Here is a 27,561-nt window from a genome sequence, read left to right on the forward strand (position 1 = left end):
ATCTGTATATGCTATGTATTTTAGCTGTAAATGTAATGTCTCCAAGATATTAGCTCCTGTAGTTATTCGGAAAAAGCTTATGACTGTATGTATGTTATTACCTTTAGCAGGGCGCATGCGCACACTTTGTAATCTGCGACTCCAGCGCTTACCATATGACAGATAAAATGACTTTTCTCTTAATATATAAGCCATCTAATTCTTACGCTATATTGACAAGGGCGGTTTGGAGCTGTGAGTAGGCGTGGGATTTGTCACATATGGTTTAGGGGCCGACATATCTCTCCCTCAATGCCGTACCGGGAGGCAAGGTCGGTAGCAGAAAGCAGCGAAGGGCCAACTGCGTCCAAAAGCGATCGCACGGGCCGAAATCCCGGGATGACTCGTTTGGTACGACGCTCCAGCGCCGGTGTCTGGAGGTACTGCGTTTTTCTCTCTTGCTCAAACATTCCGTCAGCGCATTCTGGCTCTTCGATACCTAGCCTACCAAAAAACATTAACATGTTTTTTTATTTATTTATTTTATTTTTATTTTTTTACCAGCAATTGACATTTCAGTTGATTTTATAGGCATAAACGTAACGTAAGAACCGTGCGTGTCTGGTCTTGTCTCAGATAGAGACGAGAGATGGTTTCATGCAGACTGGGACGCCTAAAATGCTCTGTTGTAAACATGGCGGTTCACGAGTGAAGCTGTCTCTCTGGCCTTTCTGTGGACGAATTCCAGGACCTACTGACACAATCTGGGCAAGTTTTGAAAGCTAAAACCTTCAATCGATGCGTTATTTTGCTGGTAGGACTGGGTGGCCCGACACTTATGAAAAAAACTATGAAATGAGAATCGGGAGTCTTCCCTTGTCATGGAATGGCAGAATTACCCAGAATTCTTTTTGGGCATGAGCGAGGCAACTTAAGAAGCACGAGACTGGCCCTCGTCGAATGGCTGAAGCGCGGCCAGAGGAAATGATTTCTAGCCAGATACTCAGGAGTAGGCCTGGTGTGTGCTGTTAACGTAGATTCTGGATTTCTGAACAAGTTTATATCATAGAAAATTCGCCACAAAGTTGTGCTTTCATTTCGCTGTAATTCTCGTCTCAAAGAAACGGTATAATAATGTAAATAAGACAATAACGATATTTATATTTGCAGATTACCTGTCCTCTTACTACGAAAGTCAAGCTCTACATCTCTATGCAATAAGCGCATTCAAAATTTCCTCGTATTACTTGATAAAAGTATGTTTTTTTTGTTTCTGTTTTCTTTTTTGAAAAAAAGGGTTTTTCGGCTTATATGAAAAATGCGTTTTCTCTCCCGTCCCCTTCTTATGCATGATCTTCGCGGAAATTACATTCTGTTCCTCAATAAACCTGGAACAACCAGTTATGGTCTCAGTTCTCTTTTTTCTTACGTATCAGCTATGTTGCGGAATGCGCTACCTGATTTTATCCGTACCTATAAGTTTACTACCCAGGGCCGCATTTTGTACAGCGGCTTTTCTTTTTAATGAATATATCTTTAAATATTATGTATTTAGTAGGTATCTGTATATGCTATGTATTTTAGCTGTAAATGTAATGTCTCCAAGATATTAGCTCCTGTAGTTATTCGGAAAAAGCTTATGACTGTATGTATGTTATTACCTTTAGCAGGGCGCATGCGCACACTTTGTAATCTGCGACTCCAGCGCTTACCATATGACAGATAAAATGACTTTTCTCTTAATATATAAGCCATCTAATTCTTACGCTATATTGACAAGGGCGGTTTGGAGCTGTGAGTAGGCGTGGGATTTGTCACATATGGTTTAGGGGCCGACATATCTCTCCCTCAATGCCGTACCGGGAGGCAAGGTCGGTAGCAGAAAGCAGCGAAGGGCCAACTGCGTCCAAAAGCGATCGCACGGGCCGAAATCCCGGGATGACTCGTTTGGTACGACGCTCCAGCGCCGGTGTCTGGAGGTACTGCGTTTTTCTCTCTTGCTCAAACATTCCGTCAGCGCATTCTGGCTCTTCGATACCTAGCCTACCAAAAAACATTAACATGTTTTTTTATTTATTTATTTTATTTTTATTTTTTTACCAGCAATTGACATTTCAGTTGATTTTATAGGCATAAACGTAACGTAAGAACCGTGCGTGTCTGGTCTTGTCTCAGATAGAGACGAGAGATGGTTTCATGCAGACTGGGACGCCTAAAATGCTCTGTTGTAAACATGGCGGTTCACGAGTGAAGCTGTCTCTCTGGCCTTTCTGTGGACGAATTCCAGGACCTACTGACACAATCTGGGCAAGTTTTGAAAGCTAAAACCTTCAATCGATGCGTTATTTTGCTGGTAGGACTGGGTGGCCCGACACTTATGAAAAAAACTATGAAATGAGAATCGGGAGTCTTCCCTTGTCATGGAATGGCAGAATTACCCAGAATTCTTTTTGGGCATGAGCGAGGCAACTTAAGAAGCACGAGACTGGCCCTCGTCGAATGGCTGAAGCGCGGCCAGAGGAAATGATTTCTAGCCAGATACTCAGGAGTAGGCCTGGTGTGTGCTGTTAACGTAGATTCTGGATTTCTGAACAAGTTTATATCATAGAAAATTCGCCACAAAGTTGTGCTTTCATTTCGCTGTAATTCTCGTCTCAAAGAAACGGTATAATAATGTAAATAAGACAATAACGATATTTATATTTGCAGATTACCTGTCCTCTTACTACGAAAGTCAAGCTCTACATCTCTATGCAATAAGCGCATTCAAAATTTCCTCGTATTACTTGATAAAAGTATGTTTTTTTTGTTTCTGTTTTCTTTTTTGAAAAAAAGGGTTTTTCGGCTTATATGAAAAATGCGTTTTCTCTCCCGTCCCCTTCTTATGCATGATCTTCGCGGAAATTACATTCTGTTCCTCAATAAACCTGGAACAACCAGTTATGGTCTCAGTTCTCTTTTTTCTTACGTATCAGCTATGTTGCGGAATGCGCTACCTGATTTTATCCGTACCTATAAGTTTACTACCCAGGGCCGCATTTTGTACAGCGGCTTTTCTTTTTAATGAATATATCTTTAAATATTATGTATTTAGTAGGTATCTGTATATGCTATGTATTTTAGCTGTAAATGTAATGTCTCCAAGATATTAGCTCCTGTAGTTATTCGGAAAAAGCTTATGACTGTATGTATGTTATTACCTTTAGCAGGGCGCATGCGCACACTTTGTAATCTGCGACTCCAGCGCTTACCATATGACAGATAAAATGACTTTTCTCTTAATATATAAGCCATCTAATTCTTACGCTATATTGACAAGGGCGGTTTGGAGCTGTGAGTAGGCGTGGGATTTGTCACATATGGTTTAGGGGCCGACATATCTCTCCCTCAATGCCGTACCGGGAGGCAAGGTCGGTAGCAGAAAGCAGCGAAGGGCCAACTGCGTCCAAAAGCGATCGCACGGGCCGAAATCCCGGGATGACTCGTTTGGTACGACGCTCCAGCGCCGGTGTCTGGAGGTACTGCGTTTTTCTCTCTTGCTCAAACATTCCGTCAGCGCATTCTGGCTCTTCGATACCTAGCCTACCAAAAAACATTAACATGTTTTTTTATTTATTTATTTTATTTTTATTTTTTTACCAGCAATTGACATTTCAGTTGATTTTATAGGCATAAACGTAACGTAAGAACCGTGCGTGTCTGGTCTTGTCTCAGATAGAGACGAGAGATGGTTTCATGCAGACTGGGACGCCTAAAATGCTCTGTTGTAAACATGGCGGTTCACGAGTGAAGCTGTCTCTCTGGCCTTTCTGTGGACGAATTCCAGGACCTACTGACACAATCTGGGCAAGTTTTGAAAGCTAAAACCTTCAATCGATGCGTTATTTTGCTGGTAGGACTGGGTGGCCCGACACTTATGAAAAAAACTATGAAATGAGAATCGGGAGTCTTCCCTTGTCATGGAATGGCAGAATTACCCAGAATTCTTTTTGGGCATGAGCGAGGCAACTTAAGAAGCACGAGACTGGCCCTCGTCGAATGGCTGAAGCGCGGCCAGAGGAAATGATTTCTAGCCAGATACTCAGGAGTAGGCCTGGTGTGTGCTGTTAACGTAGATTCTGGATTTCTGAACAAGTTTATATCATAGAAAATTCGCCACAAAGTTGTGCTTTCATTTCGCTGTAATTCTCGTCTCAAAGAAACGGTATAATAATGTAAATAAGACAATAACGATATTTATATTTGCAGATTACCTGTCCTCTTACTACGAAAGTCAAGCTCTACATCTCTATGCAATAAGCGCATTCAAAATTTCCTCGTATTACTTGATAAAAGTATGTTTTTTTTGTTTCTGTTTTCTTTTTTGAAAAAAAGGGTTTTTCGGCTTATATGAAAAATGCGTTTTCTCTCCCGTCCCCTTCTTATGCATGATCTTCGCGGAAATTACATTCTGTTCCTCAATAAACCTGGAACAACCAGTTATGGTCTCAGTTCTCTTTTTTCTTACGTATCAGCTATGTTGCGGAATGCGCTACCTGATTTTATCCGTACCTATAAGTTTACTACCCAGGGCCGCATTTTGTACAGCGGCTTTTCTTTTTAATGAATATATCTTTAAATATTATGTATTTAGTAGGTATCTGTATATGCTATGTATTTTAGCTGTAAATGTAATGTCTCCAAGATATTAGCTCCTGTAGTTATTCGGAAAAAGCTTATGACTGTATGTATGTTATTACCTTTAGCAGGGCGCATGCGCACACTTTGTAATCTGCGACTCCAGCGCTTACCATATGACAGATAAAATGACTTTTCTCTTAATATATAAGCCATCTAATTCTTACGCTATATTGACAAGGGCGGTTTGGAGCTGTGAGTAGGCGTGGGATTTGTCACATATGGTTTAGGGGCCGACATATCTCTCCCTCAATGCCGTACCGGGAGGCAAGGTCGGTAGCAGAAAGCAGCGAAGGGCCAACTGCGTCCAAAAGCGATCGCACGGGCCGAAATCCCGGGATGACTCGTTTGGTACGACGCTCCAGCGCCGGTGTCTGGAGGTACTGCGTTTTTCTCTCTTGCTCAAACATTCCGTCAGCGCATTCTGGCTCTTCGATACCTAGCCTACCAAAAAACATTAACATGTTTTTTTATTTATTTATTTTATTTTTATTTTTTTACCAGCAATTGACATTTCAGTTGATTTTATAGGCATAAACGTAACGTAAGAACCGTGCGTGTCTGGTCTTGTCTCAGATAGAGACGAGAGATGGTTTCATGCAGACTGGGACGCCTAAAATGCTCTGTTGTAAACATGGCGGTTCACGAGTGAAGCTGTCTCTCTGGCCTTTCTGTGGACGAATTCCAGGACCTACTGACACAATCTGGGCAAGTTTTGAAAGCTAAAACCTTCAATCGATGCGTTATTTTGCTGGTAGGACTGGGTGGCCCGACACTTATGAAAAAAACTATGAAATGAGAATCGGGAGTCTTCCCTTGTCATGGAATGGCAGAATTACCCAGAATTCTTTTTGGGCATGAGCGAGGCAACTTAAGAAGCACGAGACTGGCCCTCGTCGAATGGCTGAAGCGCGGCCAGAGGAAATGATTTCTAGCCAGATACTCAGGAGTAGGCCTGGTGTGTGCTGTTAACGTAGATTCTGGATTTCTGAACAAGTTTATATCATAGAAAATTCGCCACAAAGTTGTGCTTTCATTTCGCTGTAATTCTCGTCTCAAAGAAACGGTATAATAATGTAAATAAGACAATAACGATATTTATATTTGCAGATTACCTGTCCTCTTACTACGAAAGTCAAGCTCTACATCTCTATGCAATAAGCGCATTCAAAATTTCCTCGTATTACTTGATAAAAGTATGTTTTTTTGTTTCTGTTTTCTTTTTTGAAAAAAAGGGTTTTTCGGCTTATATGAAAAATGCGTTTTCTCTCCCGTCCCCTTCTTATGCATGATCTTCGCGGAAATTACATTCTGTTCCTCAATAAACCTGGAACAACCAGTTATGGTCTCAGTTCTCTTTTTTCTTACGTATCAGCTATGTTGCGGAATGCGCTACCTGATTTTATCCGTACCTATAAGTTTACTACCCAGGGCCGCATTTTGTACAGCGGCTTTTCTTTTTAATGAATATATCTTTAAATATTATGTATTTAGTAGGTATCTGTATATGCTATGTATTTTAGCTGTAAATGTAATGTCTCCAAGATATTAGCTCCTGTAGTTATTCGGAAAAAGCTTATGACTGTATGTATGTTATTACCTTTAGCAGGGCGCATGCGCACACTTTGTAATCTGCGACTCCAGCGCTTACCATATGACAGATAAAATGACTTTTCTCTTAATATATAAGCCATCTAATTCTTACGCTATATTGACAAGGGCGGTTTGGAGCTGTGAGTAGGCGTGGGATTTGTCACATATGGTTTAGGGGCCGACATATCTCTCCCTCAATGCCGTACCGGGAGGCAAGGTCGGTAGCAGAAAGCAGCGAAGGGCCAACTGCGTCCAAAAGCGATCGCACGGGCCGAAATCCCGGGATGACTCGTTTGGTACGACGCTCCAGCGCCGGTGTCTGGAGGTACTGCGTTTTTCTCTCTTGCTCAAACATTCCGTCAGCGCATTCTGGCTCTTCGATACCTAGCCTACCAAAAAACATTAACATGTTTTTTATTTATTTATTTTATTTTTATTTTTTTACCAGCAATTGACATTTCAGTTGATTTTATAGGCATAAACGTAACGTAAGAACCGTGCGTGTCTGGTCTTGTCTCAGATAGAGACGAGAGATGGTTTCATGCAGACTGGGACGCCTAAAATGCTCTGTTGTAAACATGGCGGTTCACGAGTGAAGCTGTCTCTCTGGCCTTTCTGTGGACGAATTCCAGGACCTACTGACACAATCTGGGCAAGTTTTGAAAGCTAAAACCTTCAATCGATGCGTTATTTTGCTGGTAGGACTGGGTGGCCCGACACTTATGAAAAAAACTATGAAATGAGAATCGGGAGTCTTCCCTTGTCATGGAATGGCAGAATTACCCAGAATTCTTTTTGGGCATGAGCGAGGCAACTTAAGAAGCACGAGACTGGCCCTCGTCGAATGGCTGAAGCGCGGCCAGAGGAAATGATTTCTAGCCAGATACTCAGGAGTAGGCCTGGTGTGTGCTGTTAACGTAGATTCTGGATTTCTGAACAAGTTTATATCATAGAAAATTCGCCACAAAGTTGTGCTTTCATTTCGCTGTAATTCTCGTCTCAAAGAAACGGTATAATAATGTAAATAAGACAATAACGATATTTATATTTGCAGATTACCTGTCCTCTTACTACGAAAGTCAAGCTCTACATCTCTATGCAATAAGCGCATTCAAAATTTCCTCGTATTACTTGATAAAAGTATGTTTTTTTTGTTTCTGTTTTCTTTTTTGAAAAAAAGGGTTTTTCGGCTTATATGAAAAATGCGTTTTCTCTCCCGTCCCCTTCTTATGCATGATCTTCGCGGAAATTACATTCTGTTCCTCAATAAACCTGGAACAACCAGTTATGGTCTCAGTTCTCTTTTTTCTTACGTATCAGCTATGTTGCGGAATGCGCTACCTGATTTTATCCGTACCTATAAGTTTACTACCCAGGGCCGCATTTTGTACAGCGGCTTTTCTTTTTAATGAATATATCTTTAAATATTATGTATTTAGTAGGTATCTGTATATGCTATGTATTTTAGCTGTAAATGTAATGTCTCCAAGATATTAGCTCCTGTAGTTATTCGGAAAAAGCTTATGACTGTATGTATGTTATTACCTTTAGCAGGGCGCATGCGCACACTTTGTAATCTGCGACTCCAGCGCTTACCATATGACAGATAAAATGACTTTTCTCTTAATATATAAGCCATCTAATTCTTACGCTATATTGACAAGGGCGGTTTGGAGCTGTGAGTAGGCGTGGGATTTGTCACATATGGTTTAGGGGCCGACATATCTCTCCCTCAATGCCGTACCGGGAGGCAAGGTCGGTAGCAGAAAGCAGCGAAGGGCCAACTGCGTCCAAAAGCGATCGCACGGGCCGAAATCCCGGGATGACTCGTTTGGTACGACGCTCCAGCGCCGGTGTCTGGAGGTACTGCGTTTTTCTCTCTTGCTCAAACATTCCGTCAGCGCATTCTGGCTCTTCGATACCTAGCCTACCAAAAAACATTAACATGTTTTTTTTTATTTATTTTATTTTTATTTTTTTACCAGCAATTGACATTTCAGTTGATTTTATAGGCATAAACGTAACGTAAGAACCGTGCGTGTCTGGTCTTGTCTCAGATAGAGACGAGAGATGGTTTCATGCAGACTGGGACGCCTAAAATGCTCTGTTGTAAACATGGCGGTTCACGAGTGAAGCTGTCTCTCTGGCCTTTCTGTGGACGAATTCCAGGACCTACTGACACAATCTGGGCAAGTTTTGAAAGCTAAAACCTTCAATCGATGCGTTATTTTGCTGGTAGGACTGGGTGGCCCGACACTTATGAAAAAAACTATGAAATGAGAATCGGGAGTCTTCCCTTGTCATGGAATGGCAGAATTACCCAGAATTCTTTTTGGGCATGAGCGAGGCAACTTAAGAAGCACGAGACTGGCCCTCGTCGAATGGCTGAAGCGCGGCCAGAGGAAATGATTTCTAGCCAGATACTCAGGAGTAGGCCTGGTGTGTGCTGTTAACGTAGATTCTGGATTTCTGAACAAGTTTATATCATAGAAAATTCGCCACAAAGTTGTGCTTTCATTTCGCTGTAATTCTCGTCTCAAAGAAACGGTATAATAATGTAAATAAGACAATAACGATATTTATATTTGCAGATTACCTGTCCTCTTACTACGAAAGTCAAGCTCTACATCTCTATGCAATAAGCGCATTCAAAATTTCCTCGTATTACTTGATAAAAGTATGTTTTTTTTGTTTCTGTTTTCTTTTTTGAAAAAAAGGGTTTTTCGGCTTATATGAAAAATGCGTTTTCTCTCCCGTCCCCTTCTTATGCATGATCTTCGCGGAAATTACATTCTGTTCCTCAATAAACCTGGAACAACCAGTTATGGTCTCAGTTCTCTTTTTTCTTACGTATCAGCTATGTTGCGGAATGCGCTACCTGATTTTATCCGTACCTATAAGTTTACTACCCAGGGCCGCATTTTGTACAGCGGCTTTTCTTTTTAATGAATATATCTTTAAATATTATGTATTTAGTAGGTATCTGTATATGCTATGTATTTTAGCTGTAAATGTAATGTCTCCAAGATATTAGCTCCTGTAGTTATTCGGAAAAAGCTTATGACTGTATGTATGTTATTACCTTTAGCAGGGCGCATGCGCACACTTTGTAATCTGCGACTCCAGCGCTTACCATATGACAGATAAAATGACTTTTCTCTTAATATATAAGCCATCTAATTCTTACGCTATATTGACAAGGGCGGTTTGGAGCTGTGAGTAGGCGTGGGATTTGTCACATATGGTTTAGGGGCCGACATATCTCTCCCTCAATGCCGTACCGGGAGGCAAGGTCGGTAGCAGAAAGCAGCGAAGGGCCAACTGCGTCCAAAAGCGATCGCACGGGCCGAAATCCCGGGATGACTCGTTTGGTACGACGCTCCAGCGCCGGTGTCTGGAGGTACTGCGTTTTTCTCTCTTGCTCAAACATTCCGTCAGCGCATTCTGGCTCTTCGATACCTAGCCTACCAAAAAACATTAACATGTTTTTTTATTTATTTATTTTATTTTTATTTTTTTACCAGCAATTGACATTTCAGTTGATTTTATAGGCATAAACGTAACGTAAGAACCGTGCGTGTCTGGTCTTGTCTCAGATAGAGACGAGAGATGGTTTCATGCAGACTGGGACGCCTAAAATGCTCTGTTGTAAACATGGCGGTTCACGAGTGAAGCTGTCTCTCTGGCCTTTCTGTGGACGAATTCCAGGACCTACTGACACAATCTGGGCAAGTTTTGAAAGCTAAAACCTTCAATCGATGCGTTATTTTGCTGGTAGGACTGGGTGGCCCGACACTTATGAAAAAAACTATGAAATGAGAATCGGGAGTCTTCCCTTGTCATGGAATGGCAGAATTACCCAGAATTCTTTTTGGGCATGAGCGAGGCAACTTAAGAAGCACGAGACTGGCCCTCGTCGAATGGCTGAAGCGCGGCCAGAGGAAATGATTTCTAGCCAGATACTCAGGAGTAGGCCTGGTGTGTGCTGTTAACGTAGATTCTGGATTTCTGAACAAGTTTATATCATAGAAAATTCGCCACAAAGTTGTGCTTTCATTTCGCTGTAATTCTCGTCTCAAAGAAACGGTATAATAATGTAAATAAGACAATAACGATATTTATATTTGCAGATTACCTGTCCTCTTACTACGAAAGTCAAGCTCTACATCTCTATGCAATAAGCGCATTCAAAATTTCCTCGTATTACTTGATAAAAGTATGTTTTTTTTGTTTCTGTTTTTTTTTTGAAAAAAAGGGTTTTTCGGCTTATATGAAAAATGCGTTTTCTCTCCCGTCCCCTTCTTATGCATGATCTTCGCGGAAATTACATTCTGTTCCTCAATAAACCTGGAACAACCAGTTATGGTCTCAGTTCTCTTTTTTCTTACGTATCAGCTATGTTGCGGAATGCGCTACCTGATTTTATCCGTACCTATAAGTTTACTACCCAGGGCCGCATTTTGTACAGCGGCTTTTCTTTTTAATGAATATATCTTTAAATATTATGTATTTAGTAGGTATCTGTATATGCTATGTATTTTAGCTGTAAATGTAATGTCTCCAAGATATTAGCTCCTGTAGTTATTCGGAAAAAGCTTATGACTGTATGTATGTTATTACCTTTAGCAGGGCGCATGCGCACACTTTGTAATCTGCGACTCCAGCGCTTACCATATGACAGATAAAATGACTTTTCTCTTAATATATAAGCCATCTAATTCTTACGCTATATTGACAAGGGCGGTTTGGAGCTGTGAGTAGGCGTGGGATTTGTCACATATGGTTTAGGGGCCGACATATCTCTCCCTCAATGCCGTACCGGGAGGCAAGGTCGGTAGCAGAAAGCAGCGAAGGGCCAACTGCGTCCAAAAGCGATCGCACGGGCCGAAATCCCGGGATGACTCGTTTGGTACGACGCTCCAGCGCCGGTGTCTGGAGGTACTGCGTTTTTCTCTCTTGCTCAAACATTCCGTCAGCGCATTCTGGCTCTTCGATACCTAGCCTACCAAAAAACATTAACATGTTTTTTTATTTATTTATTTATTTATTTTTTTTTTACCAGCAATTGACATTTCAGTTGATTTTATAGGCATAAACGTAACGTAAGAACCGTGCGTGTCTGGTCTTGTCTCAGATAGAGACGAGAGATGGTTTCATGCAGACTGGGACGCCTAAAATGCTCTGTTGTAAACATGGCGGTTCACGAGTGAAGCTGTCTCTCTGGCCTTTCTGTGGACGAATTCCAGGACCTACTGACACAATCTGGGCAAGTTTTGAAAGCTAAAACCTTCAATCGATGCGTTATTTTGCTGGTAGGACTGGGTGGCCCGACACTTATGAAAAAAACTATGAAATGAGAATCGGGAGTCTTCCCTTGTCATGGAATGGCAGAATTACCCAGAATTCTTTTTGGGCATGAGCGAGGCAACTTAAGAAGCACAAGTCTGGCCCTTATCGAATGGCTGAAGCGCGGCCAGAGGAAATGATTTCTAGCCAGATACTCAGGAGTAGGCCTGGTGTGTGCTGTTAACGTAGATTCTGGAATTCGCGAAAAAGTTGTGCTTTCATTTCGCTGTAATTCTCGTCTCAAAGAAACGGTATAATAATGTAAATAAGACAATAACGATATTTATATTTGCAGATTACCTGTCCTCTTACTACGAAAGTCAAGCTCTACATCTCTATGCAATAAGCGCATTCAAAATTTCCTCGTATTACTTGATAAAAGTATGTTTTTTTTGTTTCTGTTTTTTTTTTTTTGAAAAAAGGGTTTTTCTGCTTATATGAAAAATGCGTTTTCTCTCCCGTCCCCTTCTTATGCATGATCTTCGCGGAAATTACATTCTGTTCCTCAATAAACCTGGAACAACCAGTTATGGTCTCAGTTCTCTTTTTTCTTACGTATCAGCTATGTTGCGGAATGCGCTACCTGATTTTATCCGTACCTATAAGTTTACTACCCAGGGCCGCATTTCGTACAGCGGCTTTTCTTTTTAATGAATATATCTTTAAATATTATGTATTTAGTACGTATCTGTATATGCTACGTGTTTTAGCTGTAAATGTATGCCTTTATGTATGTTACGCTAAGCAGGGTGCGTGCGCACACTTTGTAATCTGCTACTCGAATACTTACCATTTGACAGATAATATAATTTTTCCGTTGAATATATAAGCCATTTAATTATTGTCTTGCTGTATTGACAAGGGCGGTTTGGAGCTGTGAGTAGGCGTGGTTTTTGTCACATGTGGTTTAGGGCCGACACACCGTAGTACCTAGCATCTTCCTTCCTTTTGACCATGGTATACGTGGGTATACAGGGGTATATAATGGTATACATTGGTATTTGGTTTTATATAAGGGTATACAAGGGTATACGTGGGTATATAAGTGTATTCATATGTATATAAGGGTATACGTGGGTATAAAGTGGTCTAAAAGGGTATACGTGAGTATACTGGGGTATATAAGGGTATACATGGGTATATAGTGATGTATAAGGGTATACAAGGGTATAGTTGGGTATATAAGGGTATACATGGGTATAGATGGCATAATTCTATTGTCTTCCGTGACATTTACTTGCAATGCGAAATATGTGACAAGTCCGGCATAAAGAAACACTCATTCAGCACTGGTGGGATATGAATGGTCAACTGATTTAGCTTTGGGAATACTAGAGTCCCTTCGCCGAATTGCGCAACTGTCAATAAACGTTAAGATGAGCAGAATAAATTTTCAAGGTGCAAAAAGTGAACAATAACACTAAAGATTAAAGAGCGGAATGTTCGCTTCATTGAAAGGGACATGGCAAACAATTCTTTTTGTTGATATGAGTTTATTTGGTTCAACAGACCACCAGAACAGAAGTGTTTTAGAGAAAAGCGTGGAAAGTTTTAGTTACGCAGGCTTAATGCCTGCTTATTCCTCATGCTTTATCCGCTACCCACTACCCAGAAAAATCTTCAAATAAACCAGCGCAATGTGTAAATATCCGATCGATGTTAATTTTTTTTGGAAAAACAGACCTGTAGAGCGAGTTCACGAAGCATTTTTCCTTTCATTGCCGGTTGTCTGCACAGCCTCGTCAAAGAAAAAGCCTCTTTCATTTTATCTTTTGTCCGTGATTTGCTAGTGTCCCAGTGGGAACGTCTTTTGTTTGTTGAAAATAATTATTCAATTTTCGATCCGTTCGAATGGAATAAAATATATAAAACGATCACTAACACCTAAACCCATTCAGTTGCTTAAAACTACCTTTAACATAACAATGTTGAAACGAGCGAGACATTGACCGCCATTTCAACAGCTATTACGTCTACTGATTTCATGATTAAATGAGGCGAAAAAATTGCCATTGTTCATGGAGGCGGAGCTTAGAGTCATTAATATGCACGCGCGAGGTTCAAAATGAATCAATTCAACTCCCAAAGGCCCTTATGACGGCGAGGAATCAAAGAGAGAAAATGTGTGTTTCAGAACTGCGGGATTTGATACTACTACTAGACATTGGATTCCCTTTATATGTTGCATGAGCCCTTTTATACTTTTTAACAAAACATATCCATATGCAACCCAACGTGTTGACATCTTCATTTAGACGAAATTCAGTCTCAAAGTTATCATACAGCTATTTCCCATACTCAAATTTACCCAAAATAGGTCAAGTTGAACACAAAATTGATACAGGTTAACGAGATGGCACCGAGTCAAAAATGGTTGTTATGTTATCATGAGAATTTCTTCTTTAAAAGCCATATGCAACCCTTTCCATATTTTATGTAGTTAAGCTGTAAGAGAGTAAAACGCAGGGGGACCTTTCCCTGTTGCGGCCATTTTTCTTTATTGTCTCATGTCATTTGTCGTCTCGGCCTTTCAAATTTAGCGCCATTGCACCCGTGAATATCCCGGGTGTGTCATAAAATTCTGCGCGATGACATGGGTATATAGGGGTATATAAGGGTATACGTGGGTATATAGGGGTTTATAAGGGTATACAAGGGTATACGTGGGTATATGGGGGTATACAAGGGTATACAAGTGTATACGTGGATATACAGGGGTATATAAGGATATACAAGCGTATACATGGGTATATAAGGCATACATGGGTATATAGGGGTATATTTAACAATTATTCCTCGAGCCCGAATGGGCTCTGAGTCAATAGCCCATGAGGCCGAAGGCCGAATGGGCTATTGACTCAGAGGCCATGAGCCTACTAGTAGCTCAACCAATCAGAACGCAGCATTGATAATAGACCACTAGTTGGATTTTACTAAAAGGGTATACATGAGTTTAAAGGGGTATATGAGGGTATACAAGGGTATACAGGGGTATATAAGGGTATACGTGGGTACAAAGAGCTAATTATTAAATACACTATAAATACCTTATATTTAAAGTGGTACTATGATCAAAAAGTTACCTTACCTTTTCTTTTTATATTTCGAAAGTATGTATTATAAGTACCTACCATGCCAAATTTCAAGCCATGACTTTGAAGAGAAGTCCGACTTTTTGAACTTCGAATTGTCGATACGATTGCCCGCCATTACTCAATTCAAAAATGGCCGAGTTCAAAGGAGAGAGTTGGGTCGAGGAGGATGTGACGTCATCCAATCAAGACATCAAAACAAACGTAGCTACTTTAGTATGCCGAAAAGGAGTGCGAGGTTTATATTTTATCGTTCGTCGGGTGTCTTTGTCTACGCCTGCCTTGGAAAAGATTATGCCGTCTAGTCGTTGCGTTGTGCAGGGTTGCAGCAATCTTTCCAACCCTAAAGCGGGAATTTCGCTACACAATTTCCCTGTTAACCCAAGTTTAAGAGCTCAATGGAAGAGATTTGTCTCCGCTCACCGGGCGAACTTCAATCTCGCAGGCCGTTTTGTCATTTGCTCGGAACACTTCACGGAGGGATACATGAAGTACTTACCGGGAAATATGTAAGAAAATCGGCCCTTTTCGGAGTGGTTCGGGGACTTTCGTTTCCACCGGATGCAATATACCATCATTCTTTGCAGTCGGTTTAAGTGCAAGACGCCATATTGATTTGTCCTGTGTCGTGCTCGCGAAGTCAAGTGACATTCTTCCACGTTTAGGAGATTTGATTTGAAGATGGGGAGAAAGTGGGGTGCGATTGGAAGGTCCAAGAACATTGTTACTTATTCCTTGTCTCCATTTGAGCAGCGTGCTTTTGCTGGGTTTCAGAAGAGTCTCGCAAACTTCGTGCGAAGAGTAAAGTGGCAGTTACCGTACCAAATACCGTCCGTTATCATTGGCGTGTTGATCTACAACTGGGGCACGAACGATTTTAAGCGGCGAAACAGGAAGAATCCGAAAGACTATGAGAATGATGTGTGATGAACCCTGTTCTTCAGTTGCTATGAATTGCATAATTTGTTTAATAACGTTTCATGACATTCTTGGATTGCCTAAGCCGACTGATGTTCGTCGACATTTTATCATCTTCTGCTGTCTCGGTAAACTGTGGTAAAGAACACGTGACTGACTAGTTCGCTCTGTTTGATAATTATTCCGAAACCAAACCCTATTTTCTCGATAGCGTAATGCGCATTATTTTCTCTTTGTGGGAGGTAGTGGTACACTCTCTCGAGGCTTGTTAAATCGTGGTGGTAATATTGACACAGCATTGTAAGTACTAGTAATACGATATTTTCAGTATAGTGGCCCAGTTGTGAACGTAATTATGATATAGAAGGAAAAAATCTGACCAGTTGTATTTTTTACCCTCGTTACATAACTTAAGGGTACATTAGTTGCGGTTCCACTAGACCTTTTGCCCACGGGAAAGTGAGACTTTACCCATGGGAAGTCTGTGTTTTGTGTGTAACCACTATTCCCAGAGTGAAACTGCCCATGGGGAATCACTATGGATACATAAAAAAGAACTAAAGAATTACCCATGACGTTTCCCGATCCAAGTCGTAGGGTTTAGTCTTGGTTTATCTAACCACAAGAGTAGTTCAACCAATAGGGTGGAAGAAAAATTAATTCCGGAAACCGCAGCACATGCTGGGCTCGTTTTTGTGGTGTTGCGCTGAAATTGTGGCAAATATCCTGGCATGTACCAAATTCATTACACATGGTATCAAAGATGGCCAACTTTCGAGGTTCAAAGCAAGTATATTTTACTTGTCTTTGCTCTAAATAGCCATTAGGGACCGTTCATTATTTATCGGAGGGGGGGGGGGGGGGGGGGGGGCTGGGTGAAAAATTCCAAAAAACTCCATTTCTTATCAAGACCCCCCTCAATAAAGCAAAAAAATTAGGACTTCCCTATTCTATTGGGGAATTATTTCAATGCCTTCACCCCCCAACTATAAAATACAGTTTAACATATTTAGCATACTGTTAAATAAACACATTTCTCCATGAGCCTGCCACTCTTCCGCTGCGTGTGGTGGTTGTTAACTGGGGGTGTAGCTCGTCATCCAATGTGTCATCTGATGATGATGATGATGAGGATGACAATGAGGATGACGATGACCATATTAAATGATGATGGCAACCATGATGGTGATTGACCTTGGGTAATTATTTGCAATGTAACCGGAGGACTAAACCTGACTGGAAACCCAAACCGATCCCAGCCCAAGGCAATTACCCACAGGGTTCCCTCGGGCAGAAGGCAACTATTGTAGATTTAGGGGATGGTCAGGGTCGACATCTTAGTGTCCCTAATCTGCCAGTGATATGAACCCCCTTTGCCGATTGGGACCCCATATGGCCCTGTTCACGCTAGGGATGGAAGCACAGAGTGAGTACAAGAATGATACACAGACTCATTAAACTTGTATTTTCTTACAACAAAATGGGTTTCTAAAGAAAACGTTGCTAACTTTAGTTTGTGAGTCAGTGTCATAGGTTTAAAGTACAATTTTGGACAAAACTCAATGGGAAAATGTGATGCCTTAAATTGTCTGTGCGATAATGATTAAATTCCTCCTACTTTCCCCCCTCCCCTACTCCATTGTTGGTTAGGAAACAGCCGAAGGCTTGCACTGTATTTTACACAGAATTATCAACATTGGTATGTGGGAAAGGGGAGGAGGACAAATATACTTTGTGAGTTCATGTTAAATGATCTTTAAGCTGGAATTTTCCCCAAGAGGTTGTTCCAAGGTTGTAGCCCTTACAGTTACCTAAATAGACCAATTCGGCTACTGAAATGTTGTACCCAATTCAAATCTCTCGGGGTTAAGGATCTTTGTATGTTGCATTTGCATGATAATGTAGCATTCATATGGAAATATTTGGAACAAAACGTTTTATTCCTAAAGGATCTGAATTGGTCTATTTCAAACCAGTAATCAACAGTTTTTTTCCAAGAAAAAGTGTGGACCCAGTGGTTAGGGCGCTGGCCTTGAGATGCGGAGATCCCGGGTTCAAGACCCGCTCTGACCACTCGTTGAATTTGATCCTGGTTGTCCCTGGTTCAACTTCCTAGCTGCACTTGTAAATAGCCAACTGGTTTGCCTCCGGCCGGTTGGGATTCTTAACAGTTGTCGTTGTTCTGTTCTGTTCTGTCGTTTCGTTGTGTTTCATTGGTCCTGAAAAGCCCCTATGGGCTATCCCATATGGGGAGAGGTCAATTAAGTATGTATGTATGTATGTATGTTTAAATGAGAATTAAACTTGGCACTCTAAAACAATACTTTCTTGCAGGTACACTTACCTGCAGAAGTGCTGTCTGTCATCATTTACTTCTGTGGCTGGTCAGATAATGCAATATCGCAAACAAAAAAAAACATTCAAATAATAATATTGTTTGAGTGTCTTTTTGTGACATTGCATTACTTGAGCAGCCTTTAACCAAAGGAGGTGCAGCAATTGGTAATATGTTTCCAAAGATTGCCTTTGTTACAGCACATAACGCACTGAATACCCAGTGTAACAGTAGGCTGTATGTGTAATGGCATCAAGAGTCCAGGCTTTACTGGTAAAATTTGCCACTCGATAGAAGCCTCTCAAAGCATCTGATCTTGGTAGTAACCATTCCTCCCTCTACCTGGGCCCTGGACACATTGAATTCTGCATACATCTACTCTAAACAGCAGGGGCAGCAATAGTGTCAACTATTACTACTAAATATTATTAATGGTAATCTACCTTCTTGGTAAAATTTGTCTAAACCAATTAAGCATCCGGTGTTGGTAATGCTTGGAAACTGAAGCCAACTTGCAAGTGGCATATGCCTTTGATTGCGGTGTCATTGTAATGATACTATTTTAGTATCATTTAGCCCCTGGTCATTGTTAATGTTTTAACCATGCATGAGCTCTAATTGCCAGTTTTGAAAAAAAAAACAACATTGTTAATACTACACTATGGAAATTTATACTAATGTACTCGAGAACACTTTCAGATGACTGAGGCATTTCTAGTTTTCTTAAACAAGGTGGCATGTCACATAGAAGTTGCTATGATTTGACAAGATGAGAAAAAGTACCTAGTATGGAATTCATGTACTCAATAGCAAAATGTAGCCTTCTTTCAGCTTCCAGTTGCTTGTTTCTTTTTAGTGATTCTCTGTACTTTAATTCCATCAGTTTTCTTTACAAGCTACAGCCTGTTATTAAGTTAGTAACTCTAAGCTCTCCTTTTTGTAAATTATTGTCCTATTCCATAAATTCAAGGGTGGATAAGGAACGTACAATCTGATTTATTCCCTCTAGCAAAGGATAATCAAAAGTTCTAATTCTCCTAGATTCCACTTTATCATATCAACCCAGCTGACACCAAATCTAACTGCTTCTTTGCCAGTCAACTTATAACCGAAGTTCAGCAAAAAATTAGAGCCAATCAATTGTTATTAAAAAAATCAAGATCACTTCCAGATGAAGATATCAGTTAATTAAGTTTCTTGAGGTAAAATGCCACAATATTTCTTCAATACATAGTCACCATAGCGCACTGGAAAGTTCAGTGACAGCTTATTTGCAGTGCATTCCAATGGAATAAGAGTCTTATCCAGAGGAATTGGTGAAACAACACAGTCAAATCCTGGACCATAAAACATGGCAACAGAAAGCCTATGCTTTGTTGGTGAAGTTTTGACTCTGTGTGGTCCAGCCCTCAAAGCTCCACTGGTCCATACTTCCAACATGTCTCCCAAATTAACGACAAATGAGCCAGGTACTGGAGGTACTTCAATCCATGAACCATCCTTGGTCTCTACTTGCAGGCCACCAACCTCATCTTGCAGAAGAATTGTCAAGACCCCATAGTCGGTATGTCTCCCTACTCCCCACACCTCATGATCTTCTTTCGATGCAGAGTGGGGTGGGTAGTGAAACATTCCTATCTGGGCAAACGGATCCTGTGTGAATTTCTTGGTAAAGAAATCTTCTTCAAGACCTTGGTTGATTGTAAATATAAAAATGCTCATTAGTTTATTTGTGCCAATGCAAATTCATTGCAAACCCTTGCTGTATACCCTACATGTTGAATTCAGATGGATATCATTGGTGGATTCGGGGTATTTAGCACAGATGGTACAAATTGTCCCATTAAGAGTAAGACCTTCACGTACCATTGTTTGTTAACGGTTCTGCTTAAGCATAAGTGAAACAGTTTTTTGACACCAACATATAAATATTAAGCAGTTATATGTGACAAACCTTATGACTATCTCTCCTGTAAAATAATCAGTTTATTTTTGCCTTGATTGATACTCTACCCCTCCAATGAAAACAACAAATTTGAATGCTCTTACTCGCTGCCATTGTGGCCCCACCATTGCACTCTGGTGTTCAGGGGAAAGTTGCAACTGGGGCTTGCAGGAGCACACAGACCTTTCAATTTCGATTATTTTTGCTGCAGTCTGGTTTTGGGTCAAATCCCTACACATGTTGGTTTAAGCTACAGCAGTTAGCTTTGTAGACAAAAAAGTAAAATTTCTCTGTAGGTGAAAACAAGCAACATGTTTCCTATTGGTAGAGTTTTCTCTCAACTTGAAAGGTTTCACTTGTCACGTAATGCTAAACCTCAGTATTGTTGCGTGACAAGGGTGAAAACAGCATACCTAGGCTCAATGCAATGCAGCACAAGAGACTTGATGCTAACTTCTGCGTTTTTTCAAAATAGCTTTGTACCACCTCTTGAAAATCCGGAACATCCTCTTCTTTCGGCCAAGGATTGGCGCCACAGAATGCAACTTCTTTTCTGTCTTGAGGCACACTTGTAAAATCACGAAAATAATATATCCCTTCTTTCCATTCTGCGCAAGATTGCTCGATGTTGAACTCTTCTCCTTGACAAAAATACCCGCGAAAACCGTCCCTTCTGTGAATTTCCGCCTTTTTCGCCGATGGAAGAGTGAAGAATTGCCACAGCTTTTCCAGAACTTTCTCCTGGATTTTGTTATCTATGCCGTGGTTGACAACATAGAAAAAACCAACATCCAGGCAAGCTTTTCGAATCGCAGTTATAACTTCTAAGCTTGGGGTGGTACATGTATTTGAAAGACTAGACAAGTCGATCACGGGGATATCCATCGGAAGAAAAAAATTCAAATAGGCGAGGATACAAAAATATTTGAATCGACGATATGCGTTACTGAATTAAGCCAATCAAAGCGTAGGCGGCTCAAGTTAAGACGCGCGAGACGTGACTATCAAAGCGTCACGTCAGCGACAACAGGGAGTTTAAGATCTATGACGCGACGGCAACGGAAACGTCACAAATTTTGCATATTTAATGAGCAAAAACAATAGCTTTGCACGCTGTGCACGTGCATTTTTCATTTTTGTGCATTTCTTTCACGTTTTCGGCAAATCTGCGACGTGAAATTACCAATTCTCAAGTTTTACGGAGAACGTGAACAAAAGGCAGCGAATTTAAATTTTCTGTCCTAGATTCAATACCGCACCTCCTAATTTAGTTCCTGGGGAGTTACACTAGTTTTTAGAAGTAAGACAAGCCGACATAACGACGAAAAAGATTAATAAACCTGAACTTGCAATTTTAAATGACGTTTTGGTTACCGTCGCGTCGCAGATCTTAAAGTAGGGAGCTTAAGATCTACGACGACGACGTCGACGAAAACGCCACAAAACAATGATATCATTGGTTAAAAGAACATAAATAATCGTGCTGCACGTGCAGCACGGATTTTAGCTCATATTTTTGCTGTTCTCTGTGTGACGACGACGTGAAATCACTAAATTTTAGGTTTTGACGACAACGTGAGCATGCAACAGAGAATCTTTCATTCTCTATTTTCAGTCTGAAACCGCTCCTACCAATTTATTTTTAGGATACTTCGCCCACACTGTACGACGTGAACAAGATGGAATAATCGCGAAAAACTTTTACTACAGGGAAGTTATATTTTGAGGTGACGTTTTCGTCGACGTCACCGTCGTAGATCTTAAGGTCCCTAGTCCCTAACATCGCAAGGAATGCTTTTTAATCCAACGACATTTTCGCTGAGCGTTCCGTCGAAAAATGGGGAATGATATCAGTACAGGTCCCTACTTCATTATGCATGCAGAATAAATTAATTATTCATTCGTGAACTAGACTCTCCGTGAGGGTACACTGGGTTGCCTGTGGTACGTGCACCGTTCCAGACAATTTTTTTCAAGTTGGGGGGTCATTAAGACCATTTAAGGGGTCACCCAGAAGGCCCTTTGGCTCACAGGTCCTCACACGTTTGTACGACGAAACAGATCTGTCCTTGCGTAATAGGTAGCTCTAACAGTGCACGATATTGTTTTGGTATTGTCTATCATTGTAGTGCCATGGTAGAAGTCTTGGGTAAATAGCCTGAGAAGACATGTGGTTACTAGCAAAGTACTGAACCCAGAAAGATTGAAGAAAATAAATGGGAAGTGAGAAACATTGGCTTCTGGGCTGACATGTTGATAAACTTCTTTTCACCACAAGTTTAAGCGTGCCCTCTGAGCATCAAGTTTAAGCGTGCCCTCTGAGCATCTGACAGCAGGGTTAGTGTCTGGATGGGTGACCAAAAACATATACCCCATCGTAAAACAGAGGACCGAAAATACTATTAACGCTAACAAATGCGAACTCAGCAAGGTACAGATTTTGTTAGCTTGCTTAATGCAAAAACAAATATCATTGATGCAAAAGTACATAAATATTGATACACAGTTTTTAGAAAGAGCAGAAGGAAGTTTCCAGGACGGTCGCTCGAGAATAACATATTTACGACATGAAAACAACATTAATTTTGAACCGTGAATATAGAATATAAACAGTTACGATCAGCGACAAACATTTTGGGAGATTTTTGCTACGTTCAATTTTGTTATTGTACGTTTTGGCTGTACAAATAAAGGCGCGTTTACACGACAGAGGAAAAATGGCACGGGTCCGATAAAACGTGGAACGGTTCCATTCATTTTTGTAAAGAAACAGTGAGCTTCTATCGGTTCCGCTACGGGACCATAGGCGCCTATGGTCACGTGGCGGAACGGATAAAAGTTCACTTTTCTTTACAAAAATGAATGGAACCGTTCCACCTTTTATCGGACCCGTGCCATTTTTCCTCTGTCGTGTAAACGCGCCTTTTATCGAAAGTGACATCGACGGATTTCAGCGGGCGCCGTGATTAAGTTACCGCGGCATGTTTACTTGCCAAACAGTGAAGCATCTGTGTCAAATGATGGCAAGATACCGGGTTTTCGTAAGTTTCTTTCTCTGTCAAATGTTATAAAGTTTGACAATAAATGAGCGAATTCAAAACAAAGATCACAATCGCCCACCATTGTTTCTGCAAAGTCAAAAAAAATTTACTCTCCAAGACGAGGTTATTTATCACCAGGTAATTCCATCATTTTGGAAATAGCAGCTACTTTATTATTCACTGGCGTCACATTTTTTTGCTGATTTTGGCGCTCATTTTGTTGAAACTCAAGCACGCTTCCAACAGACCTGTTTATTTTCATGAAACCTTTCCTGCTTACAGAGCAATACTAAAAATATCCTCCCGTATCACGTTTCAACCTTAAGCTCGAAAATTCAATACACAACATGATATTATATTTAAATTCACAAAGGAAGAAACTCAATCGTGTAAAATTACCATGTACTTCAGGTTCAAACCTTGTCCTGAAGAACCTTTTCCTTGAATAACAAGAAAATGCTTTACTATTGCCATAAAAACTATCCAGCACACATATCATAAAACTGACATGATGAATTCATAAAGGCCACCTTTTCCAGCGAACAATTTTTTGAAACAAACAACATATTTGCTATTAGAGGCAAAAACCCCTTCCTATTTCATTACATGCGTGAAGAGAAAAAACTCAGTCGTGTCAAATATGCGCAATATTACAACAAACTAAAATTTCAGGATCAAAGCGTTTCCATGAAGAACCTTTTCCTTGAATAATGAAGCACAAAATAGACGACAAGCTTTCTTTCAAATAATTCTTGGTTGTCACATTTCCAATTTTTTTTTTTACCTGAAGACTGTGCAGAGTTGATCCCAGATCCACTTAAGGTGTTCGATTCGTTCTCTGTCTTTGTTGAACCCATAAGTTACCAGAGAATTTTCCATTTGGTTTCAGTGTTCTACATAACAGCACAAGTCCATTACTCGTCGCTTTTAAGATTCCAACGCCTGTCTTGTTCAGTATCCAAATGACTTGCCACTATTGAGCTTCACAAGGGTATATTTTGTTTAAAGATCCACTAAAACGCCATTCGCGTTACATGACTTTCGACGCCATTGCCGGTTAAGTTTATCATTCTACTGTGTCCACCAGAGAAATCTACGCATTTCCACTACCCTCTCTATCCTAAGAAAATACGAGCAGAAGGCTCTATGCACAAAGATACCACTTAGCAGGGGAGTGACAGGCAAAACTTTTACCGACACGGAAAAAAAAAAAGAAAAAAAAGAAAAAGAAAACAAAAAACAAACAAATCCCACCCACTTTCCAACTGGGATTGACATACTGGCAACCCAGTAACAATACGTATACCCAAGAGAACCGAATATATACATGGGTAATTTGTACTTACGGGATGAATAAAAATGGCTCTCATTTTTCTCACCCTCCCTCCCTCTCTTCTTTCCCTACATCGCCCACACCGTTACTCGGTTTCTTCCCAGCTTTCCTCTTTCTATCCCTTCGTCTTGTTCTCATTCGGCTTTTCTGCCAGTTTATCCTATGATATGTCACTCGCAGCTTGCGTTGAACTCCGAACCACTGTAAACCTCTGGATTACTTGTGCCTGTTCTTCACCACTGAGCTAACTCCCGCGTGTCAAGTTGCTAATTCACACCTTGAAAATGATATTTATTTTGAATTCTAGCTGACTATTTACATAACAATGGTACGTAATTATATACACGTGCCGCGCCGAGCATTTACAATCGAACTTACAATCGTAGGTTACCGTTAAGAGATCTCTGTTTTATCATTTAGCCCCTGCTCATTGTTAATGTTTTAACCATGCATGAGCTCTAATTGCCAGTTTTGAAAAAGACAACAACATTGTTAATACTACACTGTGGAATACTAATGTACTTGAGAACACTTTCGGATGACTGAGGCATTTCTAGTTTTCTTTAACAAGGTGGCATGTCACATAGAAGTTGCTATGATTTGACAAGATTAGAAAAAGTACCTACAATAGTATAGAATTCATGTACTCGTTTCAATAGCAAAATGTAGCCTTCTTCCAGCTTCCAGTTGTTTCTTTTTAGTGGTTCTCTGTACTTTAATTCCACCAGTTTTCTTTACAAGCTACAACCTGTTATTAAGTTAGTTACTCTAAGCTCTCCTTTTTGTAAATTATTGTCCTATTCCATAAATTCAAGGGTGGATAATCAAAAGTTTTAATTCTCCTATATTCCACTTTATATGGTGGTTTGTAAGGGCCATCAATAGTTCAGAAAAAAAATTTCATAATGACACTTAGTAACTGTCAATTGACACTTATAACTGACAATTGACACTTATAAGGACCAATTGACAAGTGTCAGTTGCCAGTTATAAGTGTCAGTTGCTACTTATAAGTGTCAATTGCCGGTTCTAAGTGTCAATTGCTACTTATAAGTGTCAATTGCCGGTTATAAGTGACAATTGCCAGTTATAAGTGTCAATTGCCAGTTATAAGTGTCAATTGCTACTTATAAGTGTTAATTGCTACTTATAAGTGTCAAATGCCAGTTATAAGTGTGAATTGCCAGTTACTATCGTTGACAGTTGGAAGTGTAAATGCCACTTATAAGTGTCAATTGACAGTTATTAAGTGTCATTATGAATTTTTTTTCTGAACTATTGATGGCCCTTACAAGCAACCGTAACTTTATCATATCAACCCAGCTGACACCAAATCTTACTGCTTCTTTGAAAGTCAACTTATAACCGAAGTTCAGCAAAAAATTAGAGCCAATCAATTGTTATTAAAAAAAATCAAGATCACTTCCAGATGAAGATATCAGTTAATTAAGTTTCTTGAGGTAAAATGCCACAATATTTCTTCAATACATAGTCACCATAGCGCACTGGAAAGTTCAGTGACAGCTTATTTGCAGTGCATTCCAATGGAATAAGAGTCTTATCCAGAGGAATTGGTGAAACAACACAGTCAAATCCTGGATCATAAAACATGGCAACAGAAAGCCTATGCTTTGTTGGTGAAGTTTTGACTCTGTGTGGTCCAGCCCTCAAAGCTCCACTGGTCCATACTTCCAACATGTCTCCTAAATTAATGACAAATGAGCCAGGTACTGGAGGTAATTCAATCCATGAACCATCCTTGGTCTCTACTTGCAGGCCACCAACCTCATCTTGCAGAAGAATTGTCAAGACCCCATAGTCGGTATGTCTCCCTACTCCCCACACCTCATGATCTTCTTTCGATGCAGAGTGGGGTGGGTAGTGAAACATTCCTATCTGGGCAAACGGATCCTGTGTGAATTTCTTGGTAAAGAAATCTTCTTCAAGACCTTGGTTGATTGTAAATATAAAAAATGGTCATTAGTTTATCTCTGCCAATGCAAATTCATTGCAAACCCTTGCTGTATACCCTACACGTTAAATTCAGCTGGATATATATCATTGGTGGATTCGTGGTATTTAGCACAGATGGTACAAATTGTCCCATTAAGAGTAAGACCTTCACGTACCATTGTTTGTTAAGGGTTTTGCTTAAGTATAAGTGGAACAATTTTTTGACACCAACATAAAAAATATTAAGCAGTTATATGTGACAAACCTTATGACTATCTCTCCTGTAAAATAATCAGTTTATTTTTGCCTTGATTGATACTCTACCCCTCCAATGAAAACAACAAATTTGAATGCTCTTACTCGCTGCCATTGTGGCCCCACTATTGCACTCTGGTGTTCAGGGTAAAGTTGCAACTGGGGCTTGCAGGAGCACACAGACCTTTCAATTTCGAGTATTTTTGCTAGAACCTGGTTTTGGGTCAAATCCCTACACAGGTTGGTTTAAGCTACAGCAGTTAGCTTTGCTGACAAAAAAGTAAAATTTCTCTGTAGGTGAACACAAGCAACATGTTTCCTATTGGTAGAGTTTTCTCTCAACTTGAAAAGTTTCACTTGTTACGTAATGCTAAACCTCAGTATTGTTTCGTAACAAGGGTGGAAACAGCATACCTAGGCTCAATGCAATGCAGCACAAGAGACTTGATGCTAACTTCTGCGTTTTTTCAAAGTATTCTTGTACCACCTCTTGAAAATCCGGAACATCCTCTTCTTTCGGCCAAGGATTGGCGCCACAGAATGCAACTTCTTTTCTGTCTTGAGGCACACTTGTAAAATCACGAAAATAATATATCCCTTCTTTCCATTCTGCGCAAGATTTCTCGATGTTGAACTCTTCTCCTTGACAAAAATACCCACGAAAACCGTCCCTTCTGTGAATTTCCGCCTTTTTCGCCGATGGAAGAGTGAAGAATTGCCACAGCTTTTCCAGAACTTTTTCCTGGAGTTTGATATCTATGCCGTGGTTGACAACATAGAAAAAACCAACATCCAGGCAAGCTTTTCGAATGGCAGTTATAACTTCTAAGCTTGGGGTGGTACATGTATTTGAAAGACTAGACAAGTCGATCACGGGGATATCCATCGGAAGAAAATAAATTCAAATAGGCGAGGATACAAAAATATTTGAATCGACGATGCGTTGCAGACACCGTGCTAGCAGATACTTTCTTTTGCTTGCTCGATTTTGGCGTTCTCGAGGAAGACACTGCATGAATCGAGTGAGATCTTTATTGACTATCGCGATCTTCTTATAGTTTTGCCTATGCGCGAGCCGTGGTATTGCCGTCTCA

The 27,561-nt window shown here is 40.4% G+C and overlaps 2 protein-coding genes across 2 annotated transcripts; both read right to left on the bottom strand.

The window, feature by feature from the left end:
• Positions 1–18,782: 18,782 nt before the first annotated feature.
• On the bottom strand, positions 18,783–20,847 carry LOC138016021 (probable iron/ascorbate oxidoreductase DDB_G0283291). Its single transcript, XM_068863183.1, has 2 exons — positions 20,299–20,847; positions 18,783–19,631 (listed from the first exon to the last, which is right to left on the bottom strand). The coding sequence occupies exons 1-2, from the start codon at positions 20,768–20,770 to the stop codon at positions 19,129–19,131; spliced, it is 975 nt and encodes a 324-aa protein (XP_068719284.1). The 5' UTR covers positions 20,771–20,847; the 3' UTR covers positions 18,783–19,128.
• A 4,712-nt stretch (positions 20,848–25,559) lies between these two features.
• LOC138016022 (probable iron/ascorbate oxidoreductase DDB_G0283291) lies at positions 25,560–27,495 on the bottom strand. Its single transcript, XM_068863184.1, has 2 exons — positions 26,882–27,495; positions 25,560–26,208 (listed from the first exon to the last, which is right to left on the bottom strand). The coding sequence occupies exons 1-2, from the start codon at positions 27,351–27,353 to the stop codon at positions 25,706–25,708; spliced, it is 975 nt and encodes a 324-aa protein (XP_068719285.1). The 5' UTR covers positions 27,354–27,495; the 3' UTR covers positions 25,560–25,705.
• Between the last annotated feature and the right edge of the window lie 66 nt (positions 27,496–27,561).

The sequence above is a fragment of the Montipora capricornis genome, chromosome 9, assembly GCF_036669925.1.
Source record: "Montipora capricornis isolate CH-2021 chromosome 9, ASM3666992v2, whole genome shotgun sequence".
Classification (NCBI taxonomy): Eukaryota; Metazoa; Cnidaria; class Anthozoa; order Scleractinia; family Acroporidae; genus Montipora; species Montipora capricornis.